The following is a 23,956-nucleotide window of genomic DNA, read 5'->3' as shown; positions in this document are numbered from 1 at the left end:
TTTTAAACAAAATCCACTCCGGGTCTCAAATCTCTCTTTGGGCTAGGGATAAGGCAGCTCGGAAGCCGATTCCGAAATAAAGCCACTAAGTGTGGTGGCTTGACAGAAAGAACGGCAAGGGATCCTGCTTTCGTTCTAGAAGAAACTCGGAGCCCCAGCGGGCTGGGGCCACCTGCCTGACAGGCCTGTGCGATAGGGCCGGCCTGAGCGCCGGGTGTCTGCGCCGCCCCCGCCGTCCAGCCGCATTCCTGGCCCGGCTGGGAGGGGCCGCACACTCAGAGGCCTGGCACGGGACCCAGGCGGCGTCCTTCCTGGCGGCCGTGGGGGCAGGGCCGCGCCCGGGGTACCGGAGGGGGGAGGGGCATGGGGAACGCGGCGTCGGGGGAGGGCGGAGGCAGGCGGGGGGAGGGGCGCAGGGTGACCTGCGCGGACTCGCTGGGCCTCGGATGCGGGAAGCCCCGGCAAAGGGACACTTCAAATCGTGGGGCCCGGTGCCTCCACTCTGGCCGGAAGCTACGGGGAGGCTGAAGCTGGGGTGGAAACGGAGGAAGGGTGGGGGGGGAGGAAGGGTGGGGGGAGAGGGAGGGGGAGAGGCGGGCAGCTTCGGCCGGGCCTGCGGGCCTGGAAGGGGCGGGCACAGGGGAGCTTCCTGGAGGAGCGGAGGAAGTCGTGCCCATTTCTGGAAGTGGATGGGGTGGCCCCGGGAGGGGAGTGGAAATGCCCCAAAGGGAGCTGGTGCCCTAGTTCAGGGTCTTCCGGGTGCCTGACTCCAACACCTGGGGGCTCCAGCCCCTGGGCAGTGGGACTCAGATTCGATTTTGACCCAGACCCAGACCTTGCGGGTAGGCTAAGCTCAGCAATGCCCCCTGGTGCCCAGTCTGGGGGAGGGGGGTCTGTCCTGTCACTACCTTAAAATTCCCTTGTGACCTGACCGGGAGTCAAGGAGTCCCCCTGTGTGGGGTCAGCAATGCCTTCTGTTTACAACACCGTGAGGACCTATTTCTGATGGTGTCTCTGAGTGCCAGATTGGGGGATAATCTGCGATGCCTACTGACACAGACAGTTTGTCAACAATGGCCCGGTCTACCCCTGGGCCTGTTTGGTGAGGGACGCTCCCCTCTCCCCAGTGTCCATTTACAGGTGCTCAGATCGTGCACTGCACACAGGCTCGGTTTTGAAGGGGCCGCCACAAACGTCTCTGGCACCTGTGCTTACATATTTAGGAGGACAGTTTCTCAGTAGATGGAGATCAAGTGCCTTGGGGGAGGGGGCGTGCCTTTTGCACAAAAGCAGCGCTTGGCAGAGATCAGTCCTGCTTCCATCCCCCTGCTGCCCTCAGGTTCTGACAGCTCGTGGCTGAGGGCCTGTGCTGCTCTCCCTGTGTCTGCCCCCTGCAGAAGGATTGTGCAGCTCCCTGGCTCTGGTGTGCCCCTCCGCCCTCAGACTCAACCCCAGGAAGCCAGGCTACCTCAGCTAGCAGATTCCAGGGCCCACACCATTCCGCGTAGAGCTGCCAGCCCTGCTGCTGTGGCCGCTTTTCACAGAGCCTCTGTGTGTTCCCACCACGACCCTTCCCAGGCCCGCTCCCTCCTTGGGCTTTCACAGGGACCCCCATCACACACACACACAACCTTCTCTCCTCCAGCACCTGGGAGAACTGTCCCTGGTCTCCTGCTTTCCCCTTCCCTCATTCAGGAAAGATTTACCAGTACCTACCCTACCAGGTGCCGGGCTGTATGTAAAAGGCAAATCTGACCGCATCTCTCCCACCCTCTGGGCCCCTCAGAATGTATCCCTCTCCTTGGGGATATGAACCCTGCCCTTTCCAAGGCTTACCTTCCACCTGGTCCCATTCATTCATTCAGTGAACATTTACTGGTCCCAGTGCAGAAGTCTAATGATGCTTCTGCTGTGCTGTGCTTAGTCACTCAGTCATGTCCAACTCTTTGCAACCCCATGGACTGCAGCCTGCCAGGCTCCTCTGTCCATGGGGTTTCTCCAGGCAAGACTCCTGGAGTGGGTTGCCATGCCCTCCTCCAGGGAATCTTCCCAACCCAGGGATTGAACCCAGGTCTCCCACATTGCAGACAGGTTCTTTACCATCAGAGCCACCGAGGAAGCCCCTAATGGTACTTGGTCAATGATTATTGACCCAATAACCCCACTCCAGTACTCTTGCCTGGAAAATCCCATGGACAGAGGAGCCTGGTAGGCTGGAGTCCGTGGGGTCGCTACTAGTCAGACAGACTGAGCGACTTCACTTTCACTTTTCACTTTCATGCGTTGGAGAAGGAAATGGCAACACTCTCCAGTGTTCTTGCCTGGAGAATCTCAGGGACGGGGGAGCCTGGTGGGCTGCTGTCTATGGGGTCGCACAGAGTCGGACACAACTGAAGTGACTTAGCAGCAAGCTGTACCGGGGGTCTTCCCTGGTGGTCCAGGGGTTAAGACTACATGCTTCTGTTGCGGCCAAAGTCTTGGTTCTCTCTGCCCACTGAAGCCGAGTAAAAGATACAGAGACAGAGTCTAGAGGAAATGGAAACGTATCTTTAATCCTCAGCCGGCAGAGGGGAGAACTCAGTAGGCTCGTGCTTTGAGAACTGTGACCTTGAAGTCCAGATTCCCCTTCCAGGAAGAATCTGGGGAGTTATATAAGATGAGGGCTCACAGTCAGGGGTCGGTGATGAGAAATGTATAAGGAACTTGTGTTCTTCTTGCTCTTACATTCTTTCAGAAATAGTCATAGGCTGGCATCAGGTAGCCCAGTAATTGGGTCTGGCAGATGGGTAAGGTCTACTGTCTTTTATGTGTGGTATTCTTTCTATAATGCAAAAAGAGAAAAAACTATGAGGGGTGGTCTGTGAAGAGAGTGCTATAAAGGTGAGCACCAGATACAGAATGTAATTAGCACAAAGGATAATAGTTGCAAAATGTAGCTCCTGCGGAGTTAGGGGGCAGAAAAGCAAACTTAGTTACAAACTACAGATTAGAACAGTTACAGTAAAAATGAGGAGTGATCAGGCCTGCTTACTGTTCTCTATATTTGTTCTCAGGAAAGAAGAGAAGCACTCATTCCCCCTTTTTTTCCTTTTCACTGCAACACTTCCAATGCAGGGGACACAGGTTTATGCCCTGGTTGGGGAACTAAGATCACACATGCTGTGAGATGCAGTCAAAATTAAAAAAAAAAAAAAAAAAAAAAGGATTGTGTTAAAAGCCAGGCCACCTATATTTTGCCATTCTGTGGCTGTGTGACCCTAGGCAAGACACTCAACTTCTCTGGGCCTCAGAGTCCTCATCTATAAGCTGGGACAGTAAGTGTAGCCACCTTGAAGGGCTATTGTTCTGAGGGGAGAGTGTTCTAGGCAGAAGGATGCGCAAGGGTAAGGGAGTGAGGGACCCTACAACCTTTTCAGGGATCTGTAAGCTGCTGAGTTTTATTGGGAAGAAGGAGAAAGCAGTAAGGTAAGTGATGGAGCTGGAGGGGTTGGTAGGGACGAGGGCACACAGGCCCTGGATGGGAGACTTTACTCTGAAGGCACTAGGGTAAAGGAATCTAGGAATAAATGGATCTGTCTGGCTGCCTTGTGTACCAGGGGGTGGGAGGTGATACAGGAGGCCAGGAGCCGAGAGGGGAGGCCATAGAGGGACAGATCAGCCTTGGAGAGGGGAGGGGAGGGGAAGGCAGAGCTGCTACAGAGGACAGCCTGTAGGAGTGACGAGGCTGCAGTGGAGGACGGGCCTAGGATGAGATCCAGGGCTCTAGCCTGGGAACCTGGGGCTCTCTACGATGGTGACCAGGTCTGGGGTTGACATTGAGGCCAGAGAGGGACACCCTGTGGGTGCAAGGGACTAGGAGGACACTCAGGGGCAGGTATCCAGGCAGCGCCGCCCCCCCCCCCCCAAACCCCAGGGACTGGAGCTCAGTAGAGAGGGCAGGGGACAGGAGCAGGTGTAAAGGATGGGGGTGAGGGAGGTAGTTTCTCTAGGCTGCACTGGGTGGGACCTGACTCCTGCATGGCTCAGATGGGTGGGGAGAGGGTGGTCCCTGAGTAGCGCCCTCCATGTCCTTCCCCAGCCCTGCAGGATGTCCTGTGTTTATGGAGGTGGCCTTGGCCGGAACTGGGACACTGGTGCCACCCCCTGAACTCAACTTCCCATGGCCACCCCCCCCCGGGGGGGGAAGGAAAGGCAAGAGACAGAGAAAGAGAGACACAGAGAGAGAGACCTGTCACCACAGAAAGCACAGCAGGGACTTCCCTGGTGCTCCAGTGTAAGCATCTGCTTTGCAGTGCAGGGGACGTGGGTTCGATCCCTGCTGGGGAAATTAAGATCCAACATGCCGCAGACCAACTAAGCCCATGCGCCCCAACTGCTGAGCCCGCACGCTCTGGTGCCCATGGGCCGCATCAAAAGACCCCGCATACCGCAACTGAGATGAAGATCCCGCGCACTTCAGAGTCTGATACTGAAACTCCAACCAAGAATCTTAACTTATTTACTTAAACAACTGTGATATTTAGTGGAATATATGTAACTTTGTTCTGTATTTTCTAAGTCTCCTGTAAATGTGTTATCATATTTTCATAATTAAAAAAAATAAGATAAAAAGTAAAAAAAAGATCTCATGTGCCTCAACTAAGATCAGATGCAGCTAAATAAATAGAGAAATATTAGGGGAAAAAAAACCTCCAGCAAACTAGGAAAGAAAGCTTTCTTTACCTGCTAAAGGGCAGCTACACAAAACATACAGCTAATGTTATATTTCATGACAGAGGACTGTGCTTGTCCCATAAAATCGGGGATGAGGAAGGTTATCTGCCCTCCGAGACATAGAGAGGGACTGGATAGGCTCTGTCTGTCTGTCTGTCTGTCTGTCGAGTACCAGCCTCCCTGTCTGCTGGAGTAGCAAGCAGTGAGTTTTCTTCCTGGTTCTAGCCTGGCCTGTTGGTAGATTCTTTCCACCCTCAGTTATTAAAACTCAGCTCTGGCCTTGTCCCTCCTGTAGGTGCCCGGGGCCGGTGGGACAAAGTCTGAGGCCCTCCTCATGGCCCTGCTGACTGTGGCCCGTCCCTCAGCTTCCCTTTACTCTCACATTCACCGGTTTCTCAAAGGGGCCCTTTGCGTGGGATGTTCCCTCTACCTGAAACCCACTTTCATGTATCCACCACCCGCAGCTTGGCATGAACTCCTATGTGTCCTTCAGGTGCCAGCTTAAATGTTGCCGCCTCCAAGAAGCCCTCTCTGCCCTTTCTGATAGTATCAGCGTGTCAGACCCCTCTTACAGACCTGGATCTTTTTCTCAGAGCACTTAGCTTAGTGTGTAATTGTACACTTGTTTCAATTATACACTCGTTTAGTTGCTCACTTCTTTGGTGTCTGCCACCCTTGGATTGAGAGTCCCGTGAGGGCACAGTGACTACTGTGTCCCCAGCATCGCCCAGCCCAGGGATGGATTGATTCCGAAGAAGTGTCCGCAAATAGCTGGTGAATACATGTATAAATGAGAAGGAGATGCACATGACAGGGCATATTGACCATAGAGACACAGCCATGAACAAGGACATGGTTCTTGGCTCCAGAAAATTTCCTATGTGCGAACTCTGTCTGGATTCAGATCCTTTACACGGTCTGTTCCCACTGCCCATAAAACTTTTCCACTCCCTCTTCTCTCTCTCTCCCTCTCTTTCTATTGTTTTTTTTTTTTTTTTTTGACCCCACTGCATAGTTTGAGGGATCCTAGTTCCCTGAACCAGAGATTCAACCCGTGCCCCCCGCAGTGGAAGCTCGGAGTCCTAACCACTGGACCGCCAGGGAAGTCTCATACCGCCTCTTCTCTTGCCTAGATCCTATGGGTCACTCAAGTCTCGGCTCACATGTCCCCTCCTCCAGGGAGCCTTCCCTGACCTCCCTTCCTGGGCTGCAGCAGGTACATTGCCTGGGCTCCCCCAGTAAGGCTCTGATCTCTCTGTGTGCAATTCCCCCATCCCAACCCTGGCCACTCTGGGTCGGTCTCCCTGTTGGACTGTGAACTCTGAAAGGAGACCCAGGCTATCTTGGTCACACTGTGTCCCCAGCACCATCCAGCCTGGGGCTGGGCACAAGACCAGGTGCTCCTTGACTGTTTGCTGACTTTGGATAAAGGACTGCTCCCTCTCTCCCTGCTGGTGCTTTGCCCTTGTTCCTCCTCCCTCCTGGAAGCTTCTTCCCTAACCTTTTACCTGGCTTCTTCCTCCTCAACCCTGCAGTTTGACCCCAGAAGTTGTGGCCTGAGCCTGCCCTCTGTGGTGAATTGTGGTCTGACAGTGTCTCCAGTGCTCAGCAAAGGGCCAGCCACCAAGGGCTTGTGAAGATTTATTGAATGAATGAATGAACCCAGGAATGTCTGAATGCATGAATGAATGAGAGAGAGAGAGAGAGCGTGCGCCTGCAGTGGGGGTAGGCCTCCTTGAGCCCATCAGTAGCCGTGACCACACCATGCCTTCCAACTTTCCCGGGAGGAGGGTTCTAGCTGGGTTCCACCACACCCCAACCTTTAGTGGCTGCCAGGCCTGGAAGGCATTTCCCAGAGCTCAGCACATTCCTGCCTTCCCCAGTGGCTGAGAGTGGGCAGGGGGCATTTCGGAGAGAAGGGAGGATGCCCCTGGCATTCTGGGATCCTGCCAGCCGGTCTCTGGTCCCCCAAGCCCCTCAGGAGTGGGCTCCAACTGCTCAGGGTGGGGAGGGGGCTGCTGAGGGGCCAGCTAAGCTGATGTGAAAGGTGAAGGTGCCCCCTCTGCTGAGAGCCTGGAGGCCGCGCCCGGGTGGACAATGGGCCGGAAGCTGCTGATGTGCATTTTGGGGGTAATCCCCAGCCTCAGCCCAGCCCCGGCCCCAGGCTCCAGCTCAGAGAGCCAGGAGCATCTGAGGCAGCAGCCGGGTGGGTGTGAGGGGCATGTGGGAATACCTATGTTCCCTGTGCCGCCCCCCGGGGTCTGGTGAGTCAGGGCTGGCTGGGGGCCAGGGGCCGGGGGATCAGGGTGAGGCCTGGTGGCCTTGGTTTGGGAGTTGGGCAGATGTGGGTTCAAATCCCGGTGCTACCTATTACCTGAAGTGGGTGACCTTGGGTGTCACTCCCCTCTCTGAGCCTCCTTGGCTGTTATATGAAGGGGACAGGGCATATTGCAGGGTCTTGGCGGTCCTGTAGAACTGTGGTTGGATCCCAGCCCCAGCACTTCCTGGATTTTTAACTAAAAACTGGGCTTTCATCTGCCTGTCTTGCATCCCTGATTCCAGGGGCCAAGCTTTGGGTGCCCAGCATGGTACATGATAGATGTCCCCCCAAGTGGCAACTCCATTAAACAGAGAAGTGGGGCTCCCTGATCCAGTCCCACTCAAGCCAAAAGTCCGCTGACAAGTCTAGCTGGTCCCCTAATTTGTTTGAATAATACGAAATGCGTATAAGTAGCAGTCACTCCGTGCCAGGAGCTTTTGAAAGCTTTTTGTCTCTTTTCACTCATTTTATCTTCACAACAAACCCATAAGGCAGACACTTCTGTGATCCTTGTTTTAGAGATGGAGAAACTGAGGTGCAGAAAGATGCTGTGACTTGCCAAAGGTCACACAGCCAGGACACGGCTGAGCTGGGATTTGAACCCACATTAACTGGGAGAGAGAGTGGAGTTTATTTTTAGGGGCCCCAGGAACCAGCAGGGCCATGCCTGGGTCTGGAAGCCAGGGAATGGTGTTGGTAGGAGGCTAGTCTCCCATGGTACTAGCAACCTGTCAACCCCAGGATCAGGGCTCACGGTGGAGGTCTTAGCCCAGGCGAGGAAGAGCAGCTGTCTAGGCTTCTCCTCTGTGGCTCCCACCCCCTGGCGGGTGGATGTGGCTGGGAGAAGGGGATGTTTGTTTCCCCACCACCCACCCCCTGGTGATGTCATATCTCGGCAGCCAATGGCTGGGGTCTCCCCCTCCTCCCCCTCCCCATTCCTTTTCCCCCCCAGCCTGGGACCGGGGCTGAGCAGACAGACCGGACCTGGGAGCTCTCGAGCTGTCTGGAGGCCTAGTGGTAAGAGATGAGCCAGCCAGTTCCCATCCTGGCCAAGCTAAGAAGCTGTGGGAATGAGACCCAGGATCCTGGGAGGGTCTGGGAGGGTGTCTGGGGCTCAGGAGGCTGCAAGGTGTAGGAGTTAAAGGTACAGACTTTGAAACCAGACCCTGGGTTCAAATCCCAGTGTTCTCTTCTTTCTGGCTGTGTCGCTTTGGGCAAGATACTGCATTCATTGCGCCTCTGCTTTCTCACCTCTAAAATGGGCTGATGGGACTGCCCCGGTGGTCCAGTCTTTCTGTGCTTCCACTGCGGGGGCACAGGTTCCATCCTCGCTGGGGAAGTTCCACCTATCTCAAAGCGCAGCCAAGAAAAAGGCAGGGGGGCTGATGGAGGCCACCTCACAGGGCTGACACGAGAGTAAATGAATTGCTGCTTATAGAGAGCTGGGGCTGGATGCTGAGGGTGGGACAGGCTTTTTGGTCCCTGGAATAGAGTGCTGGGGAGGCAGTGCTGATCTTGCTGGTTTGGAAGCTGGTACCCAAGCTGGATCTTGTCCCTCACCCAAAGTTCCTCTTTGGTAGCGGAGAAAGTGGGGCCACTGTGGGCAAAGGCTGGATATGAGACACTTTAAGATACTCAGCCCCCTGCCTCCCACACACAATTGCCTTCAGAGATTAGTTGCTATTACTTGAGCTCTTATACTGTATACTCCGAATATTCTAAGCACCTGCTGTTATCTCATAATTCCTCAAAGCCACTGTTATTGGCTCCATTTTACAGAGGAAGAAACTGAGGCCCTGAGAGGTGAAATTCAAAACTTGCCCCAGTATGCAAACCTGAGGAGTGCTGGAGCTGGGCCTAAATGAGGCACCCAGAGGCCACTGCCAGAATGCCTCCCCCTCCGCATCACTAGATGGCCTCAGATATCTCAGATATCTGGGGGCCTGGATGAGTCAGGTCAACCTCTCACTCCCACTGCAAGGGCTCCAGGTCACTCTGGTCTTCGGGGTGGCTGAGGCTGTGAGTGGGGAGAATTCTTAAGTGACGTTGGTGCCAGGCATGGGGGTGGTGGAAGAAGGTACGGTGAGGCAAAGCTGGGGGCTTCCTCAGCAGGCCCAAAGCTCAGCTGAAGGGCTCAGAGTAAAAATGACACCCACCCAGAAGGGCAGGAGTGACATCTTAAATGAGCATCTGAGTTGTGACTTCCCCAGGGAGGTGTTGTTAGGATTTAATGAGCCCAGGCAGGGAAGAATCTTTGCACACAGTGAATGCTCAAGAAAGGGGATTCTCAGAATTCTGGAAGCTCAGGAATGGATCAGGGAAGTGCCACAGGAGCTCAAGAAATCGGCAGTTAGCCTCTGGAGAGTACTGCCTAGCCTTGATTCCCCAGGGAAGCCCCATTAGAGCTTCCCCTAACACAGGTCAGGCCCGCCCCCTGGGCACCTCCCTACCCCTCCTTCCCCTGCCTAGTGGGACAGCCAGAGCCGGGAACAGAGAGTGCCCCGGGTTGTGGGGTAGTGGGGGCGGGGTGGGGGGGCTTCCTTCCGAAGCTGCTCCCACCCAATCCCACCCCAGGAGCTGGGTACGTGGCTCAGGAAGGGCACAGTTGGGCTAAATATAACCTGGGCTGGGCAGCCGTCCCGGGAAGGGATGGAGAAGCTGGGCACTCTCTCTCTTGCCCTCACCCTGGCTGGGTTTCCGGTGCCAGCTTCTGGGTGTGACCTTCTCTGGCTTGTCCTGGACAGGGCGCTTGTGGCCCTGGAGATCCTCCCTTCCATCTCCACCATCTCCTGCGAGTACCAGGCTTCTCTCACCCACAGCTCAGGACACTACCTTGTATCAGGGACTAAGAGTTAGCTTTTCAGACCAGGGTTCAAGTCCCAACTCCGTCACTGTGATATCCCACCCATCTCTGTCTCTTTTTTTTTTTTTGGCCATGCCCCATGGCTTGTGAATGGGATTCCCTGATGGCTCAGTGGTAAAGAATCTGTCCACCAGTGTAGGAGCTGCAGGAGACGCAGGTTCGATCCCTGAGTCAGGAAGATCCCCTGGAGGAGGAACTGGCAACCCACTCCAGTATTCTTGCCTGGAGAATCCCATGGACAGAGAAGCCTGGCAAGCTACTGTTCATGGGATTGCAAAGTTGGCTACATCTTAGCGACTAAACAACAACGTGGCTTGTGGGATCTTTGTTCCCTGACCAGGGATTGAACCTGGGCCCTGGCACTGAAAGTGCCGAGTCCTAACTACTGGACTGCCAGGGAACTCCCTGTGATAGCCCATCTCTTAACCCTCATTTACTCATCAGTAAAATGGGGTACCATGAAGCCACAGCCGTAAAGTGTCTGCCTTGCCCAGTGTTGGCACTGAGTTGCTCTCAAAACACCTGTTTCTGGCACCCTTGATCCCCTCTGCCAGCCCAACTTCTGCCTCAACTGCTTTGCTGCCTAGGCCTCCTCCAGGGCTCAGAGTCACCAGTGCAAGTTAAGGTGCAGAGTTGGGGGTCAAGGGCACAGGTCCTAGCTGTATGACCCCAGACAGGTCACTTTCCCTCTCTGAGCCTCAGTTTCCAACCCTAAAATAGCCTCCACATCCAGAGTGATTTCAAGGCCTAAGGAGGCCTGCATAAGGCCCAGTCTAGAGGAAATAACCTGGATGTGGGGGTCAAGCCTGCTGGGAGGGGCCGGGGGTTCACAGGGGAGGCCAGGGAAGGACATGGAGAGCCAGAGAGGAGCCTTCTGACACCAGGGGTTGTGGCGGCAGGGGGAAGGCAACCAGTGGAGTGGGTACAGCTGGAGCATGGGGGGGGGGGTCTCTCTGTCCTCTGTCTCGGCCAGTGGTGGGCTATGAAGGGCCTTTTTGTGGCTGGGGGTGGGTGGGCAGGGGTGGAATGTGACCGAGCACAGCAGATGGGCCTTTGTTTGAGGGAATGTGCCGCGTGAGGCCTGACCTTTCCCTGTGGAGTGGGGGTTGGTGAGTTGGCATGCCAGGTGGGGGCCAGGAGGACAAGGCTTGGAGGAGGGGGACAGGATCCATCTCCCTCCTCTAGAAGGGGCTGTCGGCAGAGACCCCAGCTCTGCCTCCTTCTCACTGGGCCATGTGACCTTGAATGAGGTTCTTGGCCTCTCTCAGGGGTTAGGGTTTTCTGCAGTGAGGTGGGAAGTGAAGGTCTTAGCCTAGGACTGGCAAAGAGTAACCACACAGTGCCCATTAGCTATTAGCATCTGTAGAAGCAGCTGGAGCCTTCAGATGAGTTAAAAGTCCTGGCTAGGCCATCTGTGACTCAGGTGAGTGACTTTCCTTCTCCCAGTCTCAGACGTCTTCTCTGTAACAAGCTCAATGATTTTATTTTTTGGCCACACTCGTCAGCATGTGGGACCCAGGTTCTCTGGCCACGGATCAAACCTGTGCCCCTTGCATTGGAAGTGTGCGGTCTTAACCACTGAACCACCAGGGAAGTCCCATGCCCAATAACTGTATTGATCTCACCAGGGTGTTCTGAAGTCCACAGACGCTGACTCCCGTGGGATATTCGAAACAAGATCAGGACCACAGGAAGTTCTCAGTGATAATCATGGCAAGTGCTTATGAAGTGCCTACCAGGTGCCCAGCACTGTATATTTACAAATACACGTGACCCTCTAACTAGCCCTGGGAGGTAGGTGCTCTCATTCGCCCCATTCTATAGATGGGGAAACTGAGGCACAGAGAGGTGAGGTGATTTGCCTACCTGGCAAGTAGAGGCAATGGTTTTACAGTGAATTTGGCCCCCTTGGTCAGCTGAGGTGGTTAACATAGGGATGGTACTGTCAGAAAGGCCTAGGAGTCATTCCTGGCTATACTACTGCTTCTTGTCCAGCCACATTACCTTGGATAAAGGTTTTTGGAGCTTCAGGTTCCCTACCTACACTTTGGGGACAGAGCAGCAACAGGGTTGCAGGGTTGCAGTCCCCAAGCCATGCAACAGGGTGTGGAATCTCAGTTTCCCAAACAGGGACGAAACTCTTGCCCCCTGCAGTGGAAGTGTGGAGTCCTAACCACTGGACCACCAGGGAACCCGTGGGGATAGAATAATGACAGAGTGCAGGGAGGGTCAGACACTCAGGAATCATCAGTAGGGTCAGCCAATAGTAATGCTCACGTTATTCTTCTTAGAGCCCCGGACCCAGAAGGCTCAAGGAGCTGGAGGTGACACTGAGGTGAGCACTGGCTGGTGCCACATGCCCCGCTCCGCCCTTTCCTGGCCTGCCTGGAGCCTCCTGACCTGGTCTCTCCCTGGCAGGCAGCAAGACCCCAGAGGAAAGGCGCGAGCCCCGCAGACGACTGCGCGCCACCCCGGGCTGGGCTCCTGTTAGGAGGGGGTGCTTATGCACAGGCAGCGGTGAGAGGACACTTGGGATTGGGGCGGGGGGCGGCCCTTCTCCCCATCTCATACCCACCCTGACCTTTAAGCCCGGCCTTCTCCCCGCATCTTCCCCTGGATGGCCTCAAGCCTGCATCCCTGACCCCACAGGCTCAGAGGCAGCTGCTCCATGCAGAACTGAAGCTGGTCCTGCAGCAGAAGGGAGAGAGGAAACCGGAGGAGCCGGGGGGCCAGGGGACTCCCAGCAGTGCCATGGAGGCCAGAAGCCGGAGTGCCGAGGTGAGTACCCTTCAAAGGGGACCTGCGGGGCCTTGGTGGGGAGCAATGACTAGGGTGGCACTGAGGCACTTCTTGGCTTCTCTGCCTCAGTCTTCCCATCTGTGAAATGGAGACAGCAACAGACTGTTATAGGTCGCGGTGAGGGAAAGAGAAATTAACATTCGTGATGTGCTTAACACAGTACCTGACACAGACTAAGATTCCAAGAAGCTAATTCACTGAGCATGGTGGTGGTTTAGTCTCTAAATCGTGTCCGACTCTTGCAACCCCATGTTCTGCAGTCCACCAGCCTCCTCTGTCCATGGGATTTCCTAGTCAAGAATACTGGAGTGGATTGCAATTCCGTTCTCCAGGGGATCTTTCCGACCCAGGAATTGAACCCATGTCTCCTACATTGCAGGTGAATTCTTTACCGACTGAGCTACAAGGGATAGGATCATACTGGAATTCTATTAATACTAAGCTAAAGAAAATAGAGTAGAAAGCCTCTTCATCAGAAGAGGCAGAATGGTGTAGGGGTTAAAGACATGGGGTTTGGATCTATAGGCTTACATCCCAGTCCTACCACTTCAGCTGTACAACCCTGAACAGATGACCTGACCTTTCAAACCCTCAGTTTTGCCATCAGTGAAATGGGGCAATGGTCCCCATCTCTGAGGGTGCTGAGGACTCACACTTATGTCATTTGCCCAGGGCCTGGTACCTAGCCTCCTTAAATGTGAGTGGCTTTCATTGTCATGGAGACAGAGCATAGCACTGACTGCATCCTACTGGATGCCAAGCATACAGCGGGTCTCCTTTTATAGCAGCCAAGCTGAGGCTGAGGGTGGCAGGCATGGGGTAACATGCACAGAGGTCATTGCCTACAGGACAGCTTATGGGCTCTGAGGTCACACCCCCAAGGCTGAGGCCCCATCACTGAACTGGCCGTGTAGCATTAGGCAGTCACTTCACTTCTCTGGACCTTTGTGTCCTACTCTCTGCCCAAGCTGTGTGGAGGATGAAATGAGACACCACACATAAAATACTTGGCCCAGGGCCTAAGGATGGTGGTGATGGTCATGCTTTTCCCTGCTGCCCCTACCACAACTCTTCCTACCCCTTCTCACCATGTTCTGCCCAGCACTCTAGACTCGGGGCTGCTGCTGTGGAGCATCTGGGCAAATTTGCTTTCCCTTCTCCAAGTCCTGGGCTCAGTTCTGGGCTCAACGCCAGTCTGTGCCAGCCTCAAGATACTGCCCATTACAGCATCCCCTCACATCTCTGTTGTTTCAATCACAATCAGAGATTCCTTCCATATACCCATGTCATCCAACTTTACAGGAGGGAAATGGGCCCAGAGAGGGCACAGTTCTCCCCTAGAGACACATAGAAGAGTGCATTCCTGGACGGGTTGTGAAACTGAGGTCTTTCACTGTCTCTTCTGGGAAGCCTGGATGTGGATCCCACAGTGCACTGCTGGGCCAGGGCCAGGTCAGCACCATTTACAGTAAATACCAGGCATACCACGTCTGCCAGTCCACCCCTCATTACCCACGCACGGCCGCTCTTCACTAGATTCCCTCTCCAGTGGGCGTTATGCAGGGCTTGAGGTCACAGAGTACACAATAGGACAGTCACACATATTCAAGCCTTCAAGGAGGCCAGGCCCACCCCCACCCCTTCATACCGCACCCTTTCTTCGGGACCCCATCCTCAACTCCAGCCCTATTCTGCCGTTGTTAAAGCCCCTCCCCATAATTCAAGCCCGTCCATAGACTACGGGTCCCTTCCGCGCATCCACGGACACACTCTAGCCACACCCCTTTCCTATCTTTGGCCGCTCCTCTCCGGCCACTGTCCTCTATCGGGTCGCGCTCCAACCCCTAACCCCGCCTCCGAACCGACCACGCCCCCTTAGCAAACAGCCCCGCCCTCACAAGCAGGTCGGCCTCTCAGTTGCGACTCAGGTTCCCTCTGGCCTCCCCGTCCCATCCCTCCTCTATGATACCACCCCTCGCCCCGCCTCTCCCGACTGCAGCCTTCGGGGCTCCCTCAGGCCAGTGAGCCGGGAGACCCACTGAACCCTTCCGTGGGTCTCAGAGAGCCGCCCTCGCGCTCACTTAAAGGGGAGATGCCGGCGAGAGTGGGCCCACACGACCGGCTTGAGCCCCGCCTGATCGCCTGTGCCCTGAGGACCCGGTTAAGAGCTGCTTTTAAGCGCGATGGCGGGCTCTGGGCGAGGTCCGGCCCCAGCGCCCCATGGCGACTCCTCGCCGCTCTCCACAGGAGCTGAGGCGGGCGGAGTTGGTGGAGATCATCGTGGAGACAGAGGCGCAGACCGGGGTCAGCGGCATCAACGTAGCGGGAGGCGGCAAGGAGGGAATCTTCGTCCGCGAGCTGCGTGAGGACTCGCCGGCGGCCAGGAGCCTCAGCCTACAGGAAGGTGGGCGGGGTGCAGGCACGGGGCGGGGCCTTCCTGCGGGGGCGGGAATCTGCCCTAGGCCCCGGGGCCAGGAGGCGGGGTTAAGGGCTAGGGGCGGGGCTTTGTGTGTCTTGGTTTTGCGGTTGCTCAGATACCGGCTCTGGAGGTTCATTGTCTCCCAAATCTGCACTTAACTATCTTGTGATCTTTCTGTGACTCGGTTTTCTCACCTCTAAAATGGGACTTACTCTAGTACATACCTCATAGGGTTATTATGTAGATTAAATGAGTCAGTATTTGAAAACACAGCAGGTAACTAAGTGGCACATAGTAACCACTATATAAGTGCTAGTTATAGTTTGGTTGTTGGGGCTGAAGAAAAGAGGCGGAGTTAACAACTTGGAGGGAGTGGCGAAGAGAGCTTAGTAAGGGATATTTTAAGTAACATGGATGAGGTTGATGCTTTATTCATGCAACAACTATTTACTGAGTGCCTTCTATTTCCAGATGTTATTCTGGGCGCTTGGGCTACTGCTGTGAACAAAACAGACAACACTCTCTGTTCCTATGAAGCTTACATTCTAGTGAGGAGAGACATATTTAAGCAAAATCTGTGAAATACATAGTACATTATATATACATAATTTATGGAAACTAATGTAAAATACAGAGTGCACTAGAAGGCCGTGTATGCTTATGGAAGCTAGGAAGGAAGCTGCGTTTTTAAGTACGATGAACCAGGAAGGGCAGAAAGGCCTGAAGGAGGTGAGGGAATGAGCTCTGTGGCCATCTGGAAAAGCATCCCAGGCAGAGAGAACCAGTGCAACTGCCCCAAGATGGGAGAGTGCCTGGTTTGTTGCAGAAACAGCAAGGAAGCCAGTGTGAATGGAGCAGAGTTAGTAAAAAGCAGAGTAAGAGATGAGGCCAGAGAAGTAAGAGAAGGGGTAGTTTTTTGAGGGCTTTATGGACCACGGGGAGAACTTTAATTTTTAATCAGAAGTTGTGAATGAAGAAAGAACATGAATTGACCATATTGAAATGCTGTATTAGCAGTAGACTGTAGGGGGCAGGATGGGGAGCAGGAAAAAAGGCTCCTGTGATTATCCAGGTAAGAGATTGGTGATTTGTTGTTGTTCACTCGCTAGGGGAAGGGATAAACAGGGAGTTTGGAATCAACATGTACGCAGTGCTATATTTAAAATATTAATAGATAACCAAAAAGGACCTACATTATAGTACAGGGAACTGACTCTTTGTGACCCCATGGATGTGAGAGCCGACTCATTGGAAAAGACCCTGATGCTGGGAAAGATTGAAGGCAAAAGGAGAAGGGGACAGCAGAGGATGCGATGATTAAATACATGGATTTGAGCAAACTCTGGGAGTTAGTGGAGGACAGGGTGATACTTGGGGCCAAAACAGTGTTATTGGAGGTGAAGACAAGGCTCTGGATTCTGGATATAATCTGAAGGAAGAGTCTTCCGGACTGGATATGGGATTTTTGGAGAGGGGTCAAGGATGTGTCCAGGAATTTTTGACCTGAGAATGGATTTGGTAGCCCCACAAATGGGAAACCCTGGGGCTGGAGCTTGTTTGGAGAAAGACCAGGAGTACAGTTTGGACCTGTCAAATGAGAGCTGGACACCAAGGCGGAGATGTGAAGGGATATGTGAAATTAGGATGGATGTGGGGAGTGTTGGGCTGGAGAGACACAGTTGGGAGTTGTCAGTATATTTATGATCTTTAAACTCCTGAACCTGGGTGAGCTTCCCTAAGGGATAAGTAGTATGGAGAAGAGGAGAGGTCCAAGGCCTGAGCTGGCTCTCTGGGACTCTGTGTCTTTAAGAGGTCTGGGAGATGGGAGGAATCATCCCAGGAAGCTGAGAAGAAGCCCCCAGGGAGGTTCCAGAGGGTTGGGCACCCTGGAAGCCAAGCTGAGCAAGGAGATGAAAGAGAGAGAGTAAAGCTGAGTCTCAAGCAAGGGTTTAAATGGATGAAGTCTGGGACTTGACTGCTGGACTTAGCAGCTACACAGAGGTCACTGTATGAGACCTTGAGAGACCAGTTCGAGGCTCTGGGAGGGGGGTGTCAAAAGTGTGATTGGAGAAGTGAAAATAACGCAGTCAGACAACTCCATGAATTGTGCCATTAAAGTGAACATATAAGTGGGGCAGAAGTTCCAGAAAGAGTGAGGTCAAGGCAACCTTTCTTTAAAAAAAAAAAAAAAATTATTTTTGGCTGTGCTGAGTCTTCGTTGCTTTTTGAGGGCTTTCTCTAGTTGCGGCAGCTGTGGGCTACTCTTCATTGCAGTATGTGGGCCTCTAGTTGCAGGGGCTTCTTCTGTTGCAAACACAGGCCATAGGCGCAAGGGCTTCAGAAGTTGCAGCTCATGGACTCAGTAGTTGTGGCACAGGGGCTTAGTTGTTCCGAGCCTCGTGGAATCTTCCTGGACCAGGGATCGAACCCATGTCCCCTGCATTGGCAGGCCAATTCTTATCCACTGAGCCACCAGGGAAGTCCACGACAACCTTTCTTATGGGAGAAAGAGTGGTATGTTCTTTGCTGATGACAATAATGTAGAAGAGAAGGACAAATTGATGATGATGTAGGGAGCAAGGGGAGAATTGCTGGAGTTTATCCCTGAAAAGGTGGTGGAGAGATTGACCCGAGCTAGGAGTGGCATTGGTTTCTAGGACAGATGGAGAGTAGAGAAAATCGCCGCAGGACCAGGGGGGGTGAGTAATTGGGTGGGGGCTTCTGGAAGTTTTCTTCTGACTGTTTCTCAGTAAAAGAAAACAGAATCAGTGTTTGAAGTGTGAGGTTCGGGGAGGGGGAGTAGAAAGGGGAGAGGTGCGGCAAACGGGCTTGGATTTGCTCTAAGGTAGGCAGGGCTAAAGCCTAGGCCTTGGCTTTCTCTAAGTATCAGAACTTCAAACAGGGAGGAACTTTGTGTCTCAGTATCCTGTGCTCTTGGAGAAGGGCATGGCAACCCACTCCAGCATTCTTGCTTGGAGAACCCCATGGATAGAGGAGCCAGGCAGCCTACAGTCCCGTAGGGTCGTAAAAAGTCGGACACAACTGAAGCGATCGAGGACGCACTGCACGCGGGTATAGGCGGGGCCAAAAGTTTGGGCGGCGCCCTGCTGCACGGGCTCCAGGGAAGTGGGCGGGGCCGGAAGATGCCCACGCCCTGCCTACCTCCACCTGGCCTACAGGGGACCAGCTGCTGAGCGCCAGAGTGTTCTTCGAGAACTTCAAGTACGAGGACGCGCTCCGCCTGCTGCAATGCGCCGAGCCTTACAAAGTCTCCTTCTGCCTGAAGCGCACTGTACCCACCGGGGACCTGGCGCTACGGCCCGGGACCGTGGCCGGCTACGAGATCAAGGGCCCGCGGGCCAAGGTGGCCAAGCTGGTACGCGTGCTTAGCCCGGCCCCGGCCCTGGACTGCCCCAGCGATGCTGTCTCTGCGCCGTGAGCCCCACTGCCCCAGACCCGTGGGCCAGCCTTGCCCTCTGTCTCGTCACTAACCCAGCGCTAATCCCATCCACTGCCTCCTGTTCTCTGCCCCTAAACTCCTCCCTGGGGAGGGGGACCCACCCACCCAAACCAGGATCCTCACCCACCAGTGGTCCTGAACCAGAGAGGCCACGTTCAGTCAAGCCTAAGGGTGGCTCACTTACTACTGAGTGACTCTGGAGGAACTTCTTTACCTCCTTGGGCCTCAGTTTCCCCATCTCTAAAGTGAGGATATTGGGGAAAATGGTGGACGAGGAACCAGAAGTCTTGGGTCACAGTTTATACACCCCTGGTGATGCACTGTAAGAGTCCAAATTAAAGTCTTTGCCTTCCTGGGCAGTCATGGTGACATGACAGGCAGGAAGTGGGGATGGTGCTTTGGAGACAAGATGCTCCATCCAACACGTACCCATCCTGGTAAAATGACAGCATGGGGCTTCCCCCTGTCCACCCTAGGCCTCCCACTGTCCCACCGCCTCCTGCCTCTCTCCTCTCTCCCCAGAACATCCAGAGTCTGTCCCCTGTGAAGAAGAAGAAGATGGTGATGCCCGGGGCCCTGGGGGCCCCCACAGACCTGGCCCCTGTTGACGTCGAATTCTCCTTTCCCAAGTTCTCCCGTCTGCGTCGAGGCCTCAAAGCCGAGGCTGTCGAGGGTCCTGTCCCAGCTGCCCCCACCCGCCGGCGCCTCCAGCTGCCTCGGCTGCGGGTCCGAGAAGTGGCCGAAGAGGCCCAGGTAGCCAGGCTGGCGGCCGCCGCTCCTCCCCCACGGAAGGCCAAAGCAGAGGCTGAGGTGGCAGCAGGACCCCGTTTCACGGCTCCCCAGGTGGAGTTGGTTGGGCCCCGGCTGCCAGGTGCCGAGGTGGGTGTCCCCCAGGTCCCAGCCCCCAAGGGGGAGGCGGCCCCTGCAGCAGAGGCCGTCAGCGGCTTTGCCCTCCACCTGCCAACCCTTGGGCTGGGAGCCCCAGCTGTCCCTGCCGTGGAGCCTGCGGCTGTAGGGATCCAGGTGCCCCAAGTGGAGCTGCCCTCCTTGCCCTCACTACCTGCTCTGCCCACACTTCCCTGCCTGGAGACCCGGGAAGGGGCTGTGGCAGTGACGGTACCCACCCTGGAAGTAGCAGCACCTACAGTGGGGGTGGACCTGGCCTTGCCTGGTGCAGAGGTGGAACCCCGAGGCGAGGTGCCCGAGGTGGCCCTGAAGATGCCCCGCCTCAGTTTCCCCCGCTTTGGGGCCCGAGCAAAGGAAGCTGTTGAGGCCAAGGTGAAGGGGCCCAAGCTTCGAATGCCCACCTTCGGGCTCTCTCTTCTGGAGCCCCGGCCTGCTGCCCCCGAAGCTCCTGAGAGCAAGCTGAAGCTGCCCACCATCAAGATGCCCTCCTTTGGCATCGGGGTCTCGCCGCCGGAGGTCAAGGTGCCCAAGGGGCCTGAGGTGAAGCCCCCCAAGGTCCCAGAGGTCAAGCTCCCCAAAATGCCTGAGCCGGTCCTTCCAGAGGTGCGACTCCCAGAGGTGGAGCTCCCGAAGGTGTCAGAGATGAAGCTTCCAAAGGTGCCAGAGATGGCCGTCCCCGAGGTGAGACTTCCAGAGGTGCAGCTGCCAAAAGTCCCAGAGATGAAGTTGCCAAAGGTGCCAGAGATGGCTGTGCCCGAAGTGCGTCTCCCAGAAGTGCAGCTGCCGAAAGTTCCAGAGATGAAGCTGCCGAAGGTGCCCGAGATGAAATGCCCGGAAATGAAACTCCCGAAGGTGCCGGAGATGGCCGTGCCGGAAGTGCGACTCCCAGAGGTGCAGCTGCCGAAAGTCCCTGAGGTGAAACTCCCCGAGGTGAAGCTCCCAAAGGTGCCGGAGATGGCCGTGCCGGAAGTGCGTCTCCCAGAAGTGCAGCTGCCGAAAGTTCCAGAGATGAAGCTGCCGAAGGTGCCCGAGATGAAATGCCCGGAAATGAAACTCCCGAAGGTGCCGGAGATGGCCGTGCCGGAAGTGCGACTCCCAGAGGTGCAGCTGCCGAAAGTCCCCGAGGTGAAACTCCCCGAGGTGAAGCTCCCGAAGGTGCCGGAGATGGCCGTGCCGGAAGTGCATCTCCCAGAGGTGCAGCTGCCGAAAGTCTCGGAGATGAAAGTCCCTGATGTCAAGCTCCCCGAGGTGAAGCTCCCGGAGATAAAACTCCCCAGGGTGCCGGAAGTGGTCGTGCCGGACGTCCACCTCCCACAAGTGCATCTGCCAAAGGTGTCGGAGATGCGGCTGCCAGAAGTCCAGGCGCCCAAGGTCCCGGAGGTGCATCTGCCGAAGGCACCAGAAGTGAAGCTGCCCAAGGCTCCGGAGGTGCAGCTAAAAGCTGCCAAGTTAAAGGAGGCAGAGGGCATGGACTTCGGCTTCAAGATGCCCAAGATGACCTTGCCCAAGCTAGGGAGGGCGGAGTCCCCATCTCAGGGCAAGCCTGGTGAGGCAGGCGCTGAGGTCTCGGGGAAGCTGGTGACACTTCCGTGTCTGCAGCCAGAGGTGGGCAGCGAGGCTCGTGTGGGTGTCCCCTCTCTCACACTGCCCTCGGTGGAGCTAGACCTGCCGGGGGCCCTGGGCCTGGAAGGGCAGGCCGCGGCCGCCGAAGTGGGCAAAGGGGAGCAGGCAGAAGCAGCTGGGGTCGGGGAAGCTGCCTTCCGGTTGCCTTCCGTGGAGATCGTCACCCCACAGCTGCCCATGCTGGAGGAAGGGCAGGCAGAGGTGACAGAGGCGAAAGTCAAGCCCTCCTCCAAGTTCTCCCTGCCCAAGTTTGGACTCTCGGGGCCAAAGGTGACCAAAGCAGAGGCTGAGGGGGCCGGACGAGCTGCCAAGCTGAAAGTGTCCAAGTTCGCCATCTCACTCCCCAGGGCTCGGGTGGGGACCGAGGTGGAGGCCAAGGGCACAGAGGAGGCAGGTCTGCTGCCCGCCCTCGACCTGTCCATCCCGCAGCTAAGCCTGGATTCCCATCTGCCCACAGGCAAGGTAGAGGTGGCCGGGGCCGATATCAAGCTCAAGGGGCCCAAGTTCGGCCTGCCCAAGTTTGGGGTCAGGGGCCGGGACACTGAGGTGGGGGAACTAGTGTCAGGGGCGGCTGAGCTGGAGGGCAAGAGCAGGGGTTGGGATGGGAAGGTGAAGATGCCCAAGCTGAAGATGCCCTCCTTTGGGCTGGCTCGAGGGAAGGAAGCAGACATCTCGGGTGGGCGAGTCAGCCCCAGGGAAAAGCCAGAGTCCACAGCTGTGCAACTTAAGATCCCTGAGGTGGAACTGGTTGCTCTGGGGGCCCAGGAGGAGGGGCGGGTAGAGGAGGAGACAGCCGGCAGCCGAGGACGGCTCGCAGGCCTGCAAGTGTCCCCAGCCAAGCAGGTGGGCACTGAGGCCCAGGACGGGGGACTGAGGATGCCGCTGGGCATCTCCCTGCCCCAGGTGGAGCTCACCGGCTTTAGGGAGGCCACCCCGGGCCAGCAGGCTGAGAGTTCTGCCCCTCTAGCAGAGGGCACAGCGGGCTACAAGGTCCACGTGCCTCAAGTGACCTTGGCTCTACCTGGAGCCCAGGCGGCGGGTGGCGAGCTGTTGGTGGGCGAGGGTGTCTTCAAGATGCCCGCTGTGACAGTGCCCCAGCTTGAGCTGGACGTGGGGCTGAGCCGAGAGGTGCAGGGTGGGGAGGCCACCACCAGTGAGGGTGGGCTGAAGCTGAAGGTGCCTACGCTGGGGGCTAGAGCTGGGGCCGGGGCTGAGGGGCCGGGCGACCAGTCCGCAGAGGCAGAGCGCATCTTCCACCTCTCCCTGCCCGACGTGGAGCTCTCCCCACCTGCTGTGGGCACCCACGCTGAGTACCAGGTGGCAGAGGGTGAGGGAGATGCCGGACACAAGCTCAAGGTGCGGCTGCCCCGGTTTGGCCTGGCACGGGCCAAGGAGGGGGCTGAGGAAGGTGAGAAGGCCAAGAGCCCAAAACTCAAGCTGCCCCGCGTGGGCTTCAGCCAGAGCGAGGCGGTCAGTGGGGAAGGCTCCCCCAGCCCCGAGGAGGAAGACGCAGAGGGCTGCGGGGAAGGGGCCTCCGGGCGCCGAGGTCGCGTCCGAGTCCGCTTGCCCCGTGTGGGCCTGGCTGCCCCTTCCAAGGCCTCCCGGGGGCAGGAGGGCGAGGCGGCACCCAAGTCTCCCAGCGGGGAGAAGTCACCCAAGTTCCGCTTCCCCCGGGTGTCCCTAAGCCCCAAGACCCGGGGCGGGAGTGGGGACCAGGACGAGGGTGGATTCCGGGTGCGGCTGCCCAGCGTGGGGTTTTCCGAGATGGGCCCTCCAGGCCCCGCGAGGATGGAGGGGGCTCAGGCTGCCGTCATCTGAAAACCCCTGAGCAGAGGGAAACCGCCGCCCCCGCCCCCGTCTCGTCTTTCCCATCCCCCACCCCTTGTTCTGTGTGTGAGATAACTAGCACTAACCCTCAGAAGGCTGGGAGGTGGGCAACTGACCAGGGCAGGTCCGGGGTGGCCGTGCCTGGCTCTTTGGCAGGAGTGCCTATGTCTTGCCAAATCATGTGAATAAAATAATCCAGAGGTGGCTCTGTGCGGGGTCTCCTCTGTGTGCTCGTGTTGCAGGGGTGGAGTGTGGCGGGTGGGGGGTGGGCCAGAGAAAGGAGTCCCTTGAGGTCTGGCCTGAAGGGGTCCTCTGTGCAGGGAGACAGCCCAGAGTCAGGAAGGCCTTGGTGTGGGCCTGGTGGGAGAGGGGCTGTTCAAAATTCCCAGGGGCCTCTGAGCTGGGGAAGTGCCCCAGCAGAGCCCAGGGACCCCTGTGCTGGAGGCTCCACGTGTCCTGCGGGGTCCCTTCTGCCAGGACAACCCCGGGAGCCCTAAGCAGAAAACGCTTGCTACCCCCTGCCCTCCGCTGGCCACCTCCCCACCTCGAGAGCACTCCTGCACCCTTGCTCTCCTTTTCCCACCTGGCTGGCTTGACTACCGGTCCACCCCTGCCCTACCCGGGGAGGCCTTTCCAAGCTCCCGGGTTCAGAACTTCCACTCCATGACACCCTAGGACTAAGTCCCAGGATTGTCAGCCCCTACTGGGGCTGGGCCTCAGCTCCCAGGGACCCCTCCCCACTCAGGATCTAAGCCCCCACCAGGGTCCCCATTACACTGAGGTGCCCCAGGTAAGCTGTCCAGGTGCAACGCTCCCGGTGATGCCGCTATAACCGCCACTCCACTCTCGTCACGCCTCCACCCTCCCATTCTAGAGGAAGAAGGGCTGTGCCTTTGAGTTGTCCCAGTGAGTATGTGTGTGCGCCTGCTCAGTCACTTAGTCGTGTCCGACTCTTTGTGACCCCATGGACTGTGGCCTGCCAGGCTCCTCTGTCCGTGGGATTCTCCAGGCAAGTGTACTGGAGCG

General features: G+C 56.5%; 1 protein-coding gene across 1 annotated transcript; it reads left to right on the top strand.

Annotated features, from left to right (window-relative positions):
* Positions 8,018-23,134, top strand: PRX (periaxin). Its single transcript, XM_018062425.1, has 7 exons — positions 8,018-8,050; positions 12,188-12,231; positions 12,315-12,413; positions 12,546-12,674; positions 14,943-15,099; positions 18,294-18,490; positions 19,097-23,134. The coding sequence occupies exons 4-7, from the start codon at positions 12,648-12,650 to the stop codon at positions 22,919-22,921; spliced, it is 4,206 nt and encodes a 1,401-aa protein (XP_017917914.1). The 5' UTR covers positions 8,018-8,050; positions 12,188-12,231; positions 12,315-12,413; positions 12,546-12,647; the 3' UTR covers positions 22,922-23,134.

The sequence above is a fragment of the Capra hircus genome, chromosome 18 (assembly GCF_001704415.2).
Source record: "Capra hircus breed San Clemente chromosome 18, ASM170441v1, whole genome shotgun sequence".
NCBI lineage: Eukaryota > Metazoa > Chordata > Mammalia > Artiodactyla > Bovidae > Capra > Capra hircus.
This window is presented reverse-complemented; position numbering and strand designations above follow the sequence as displayed.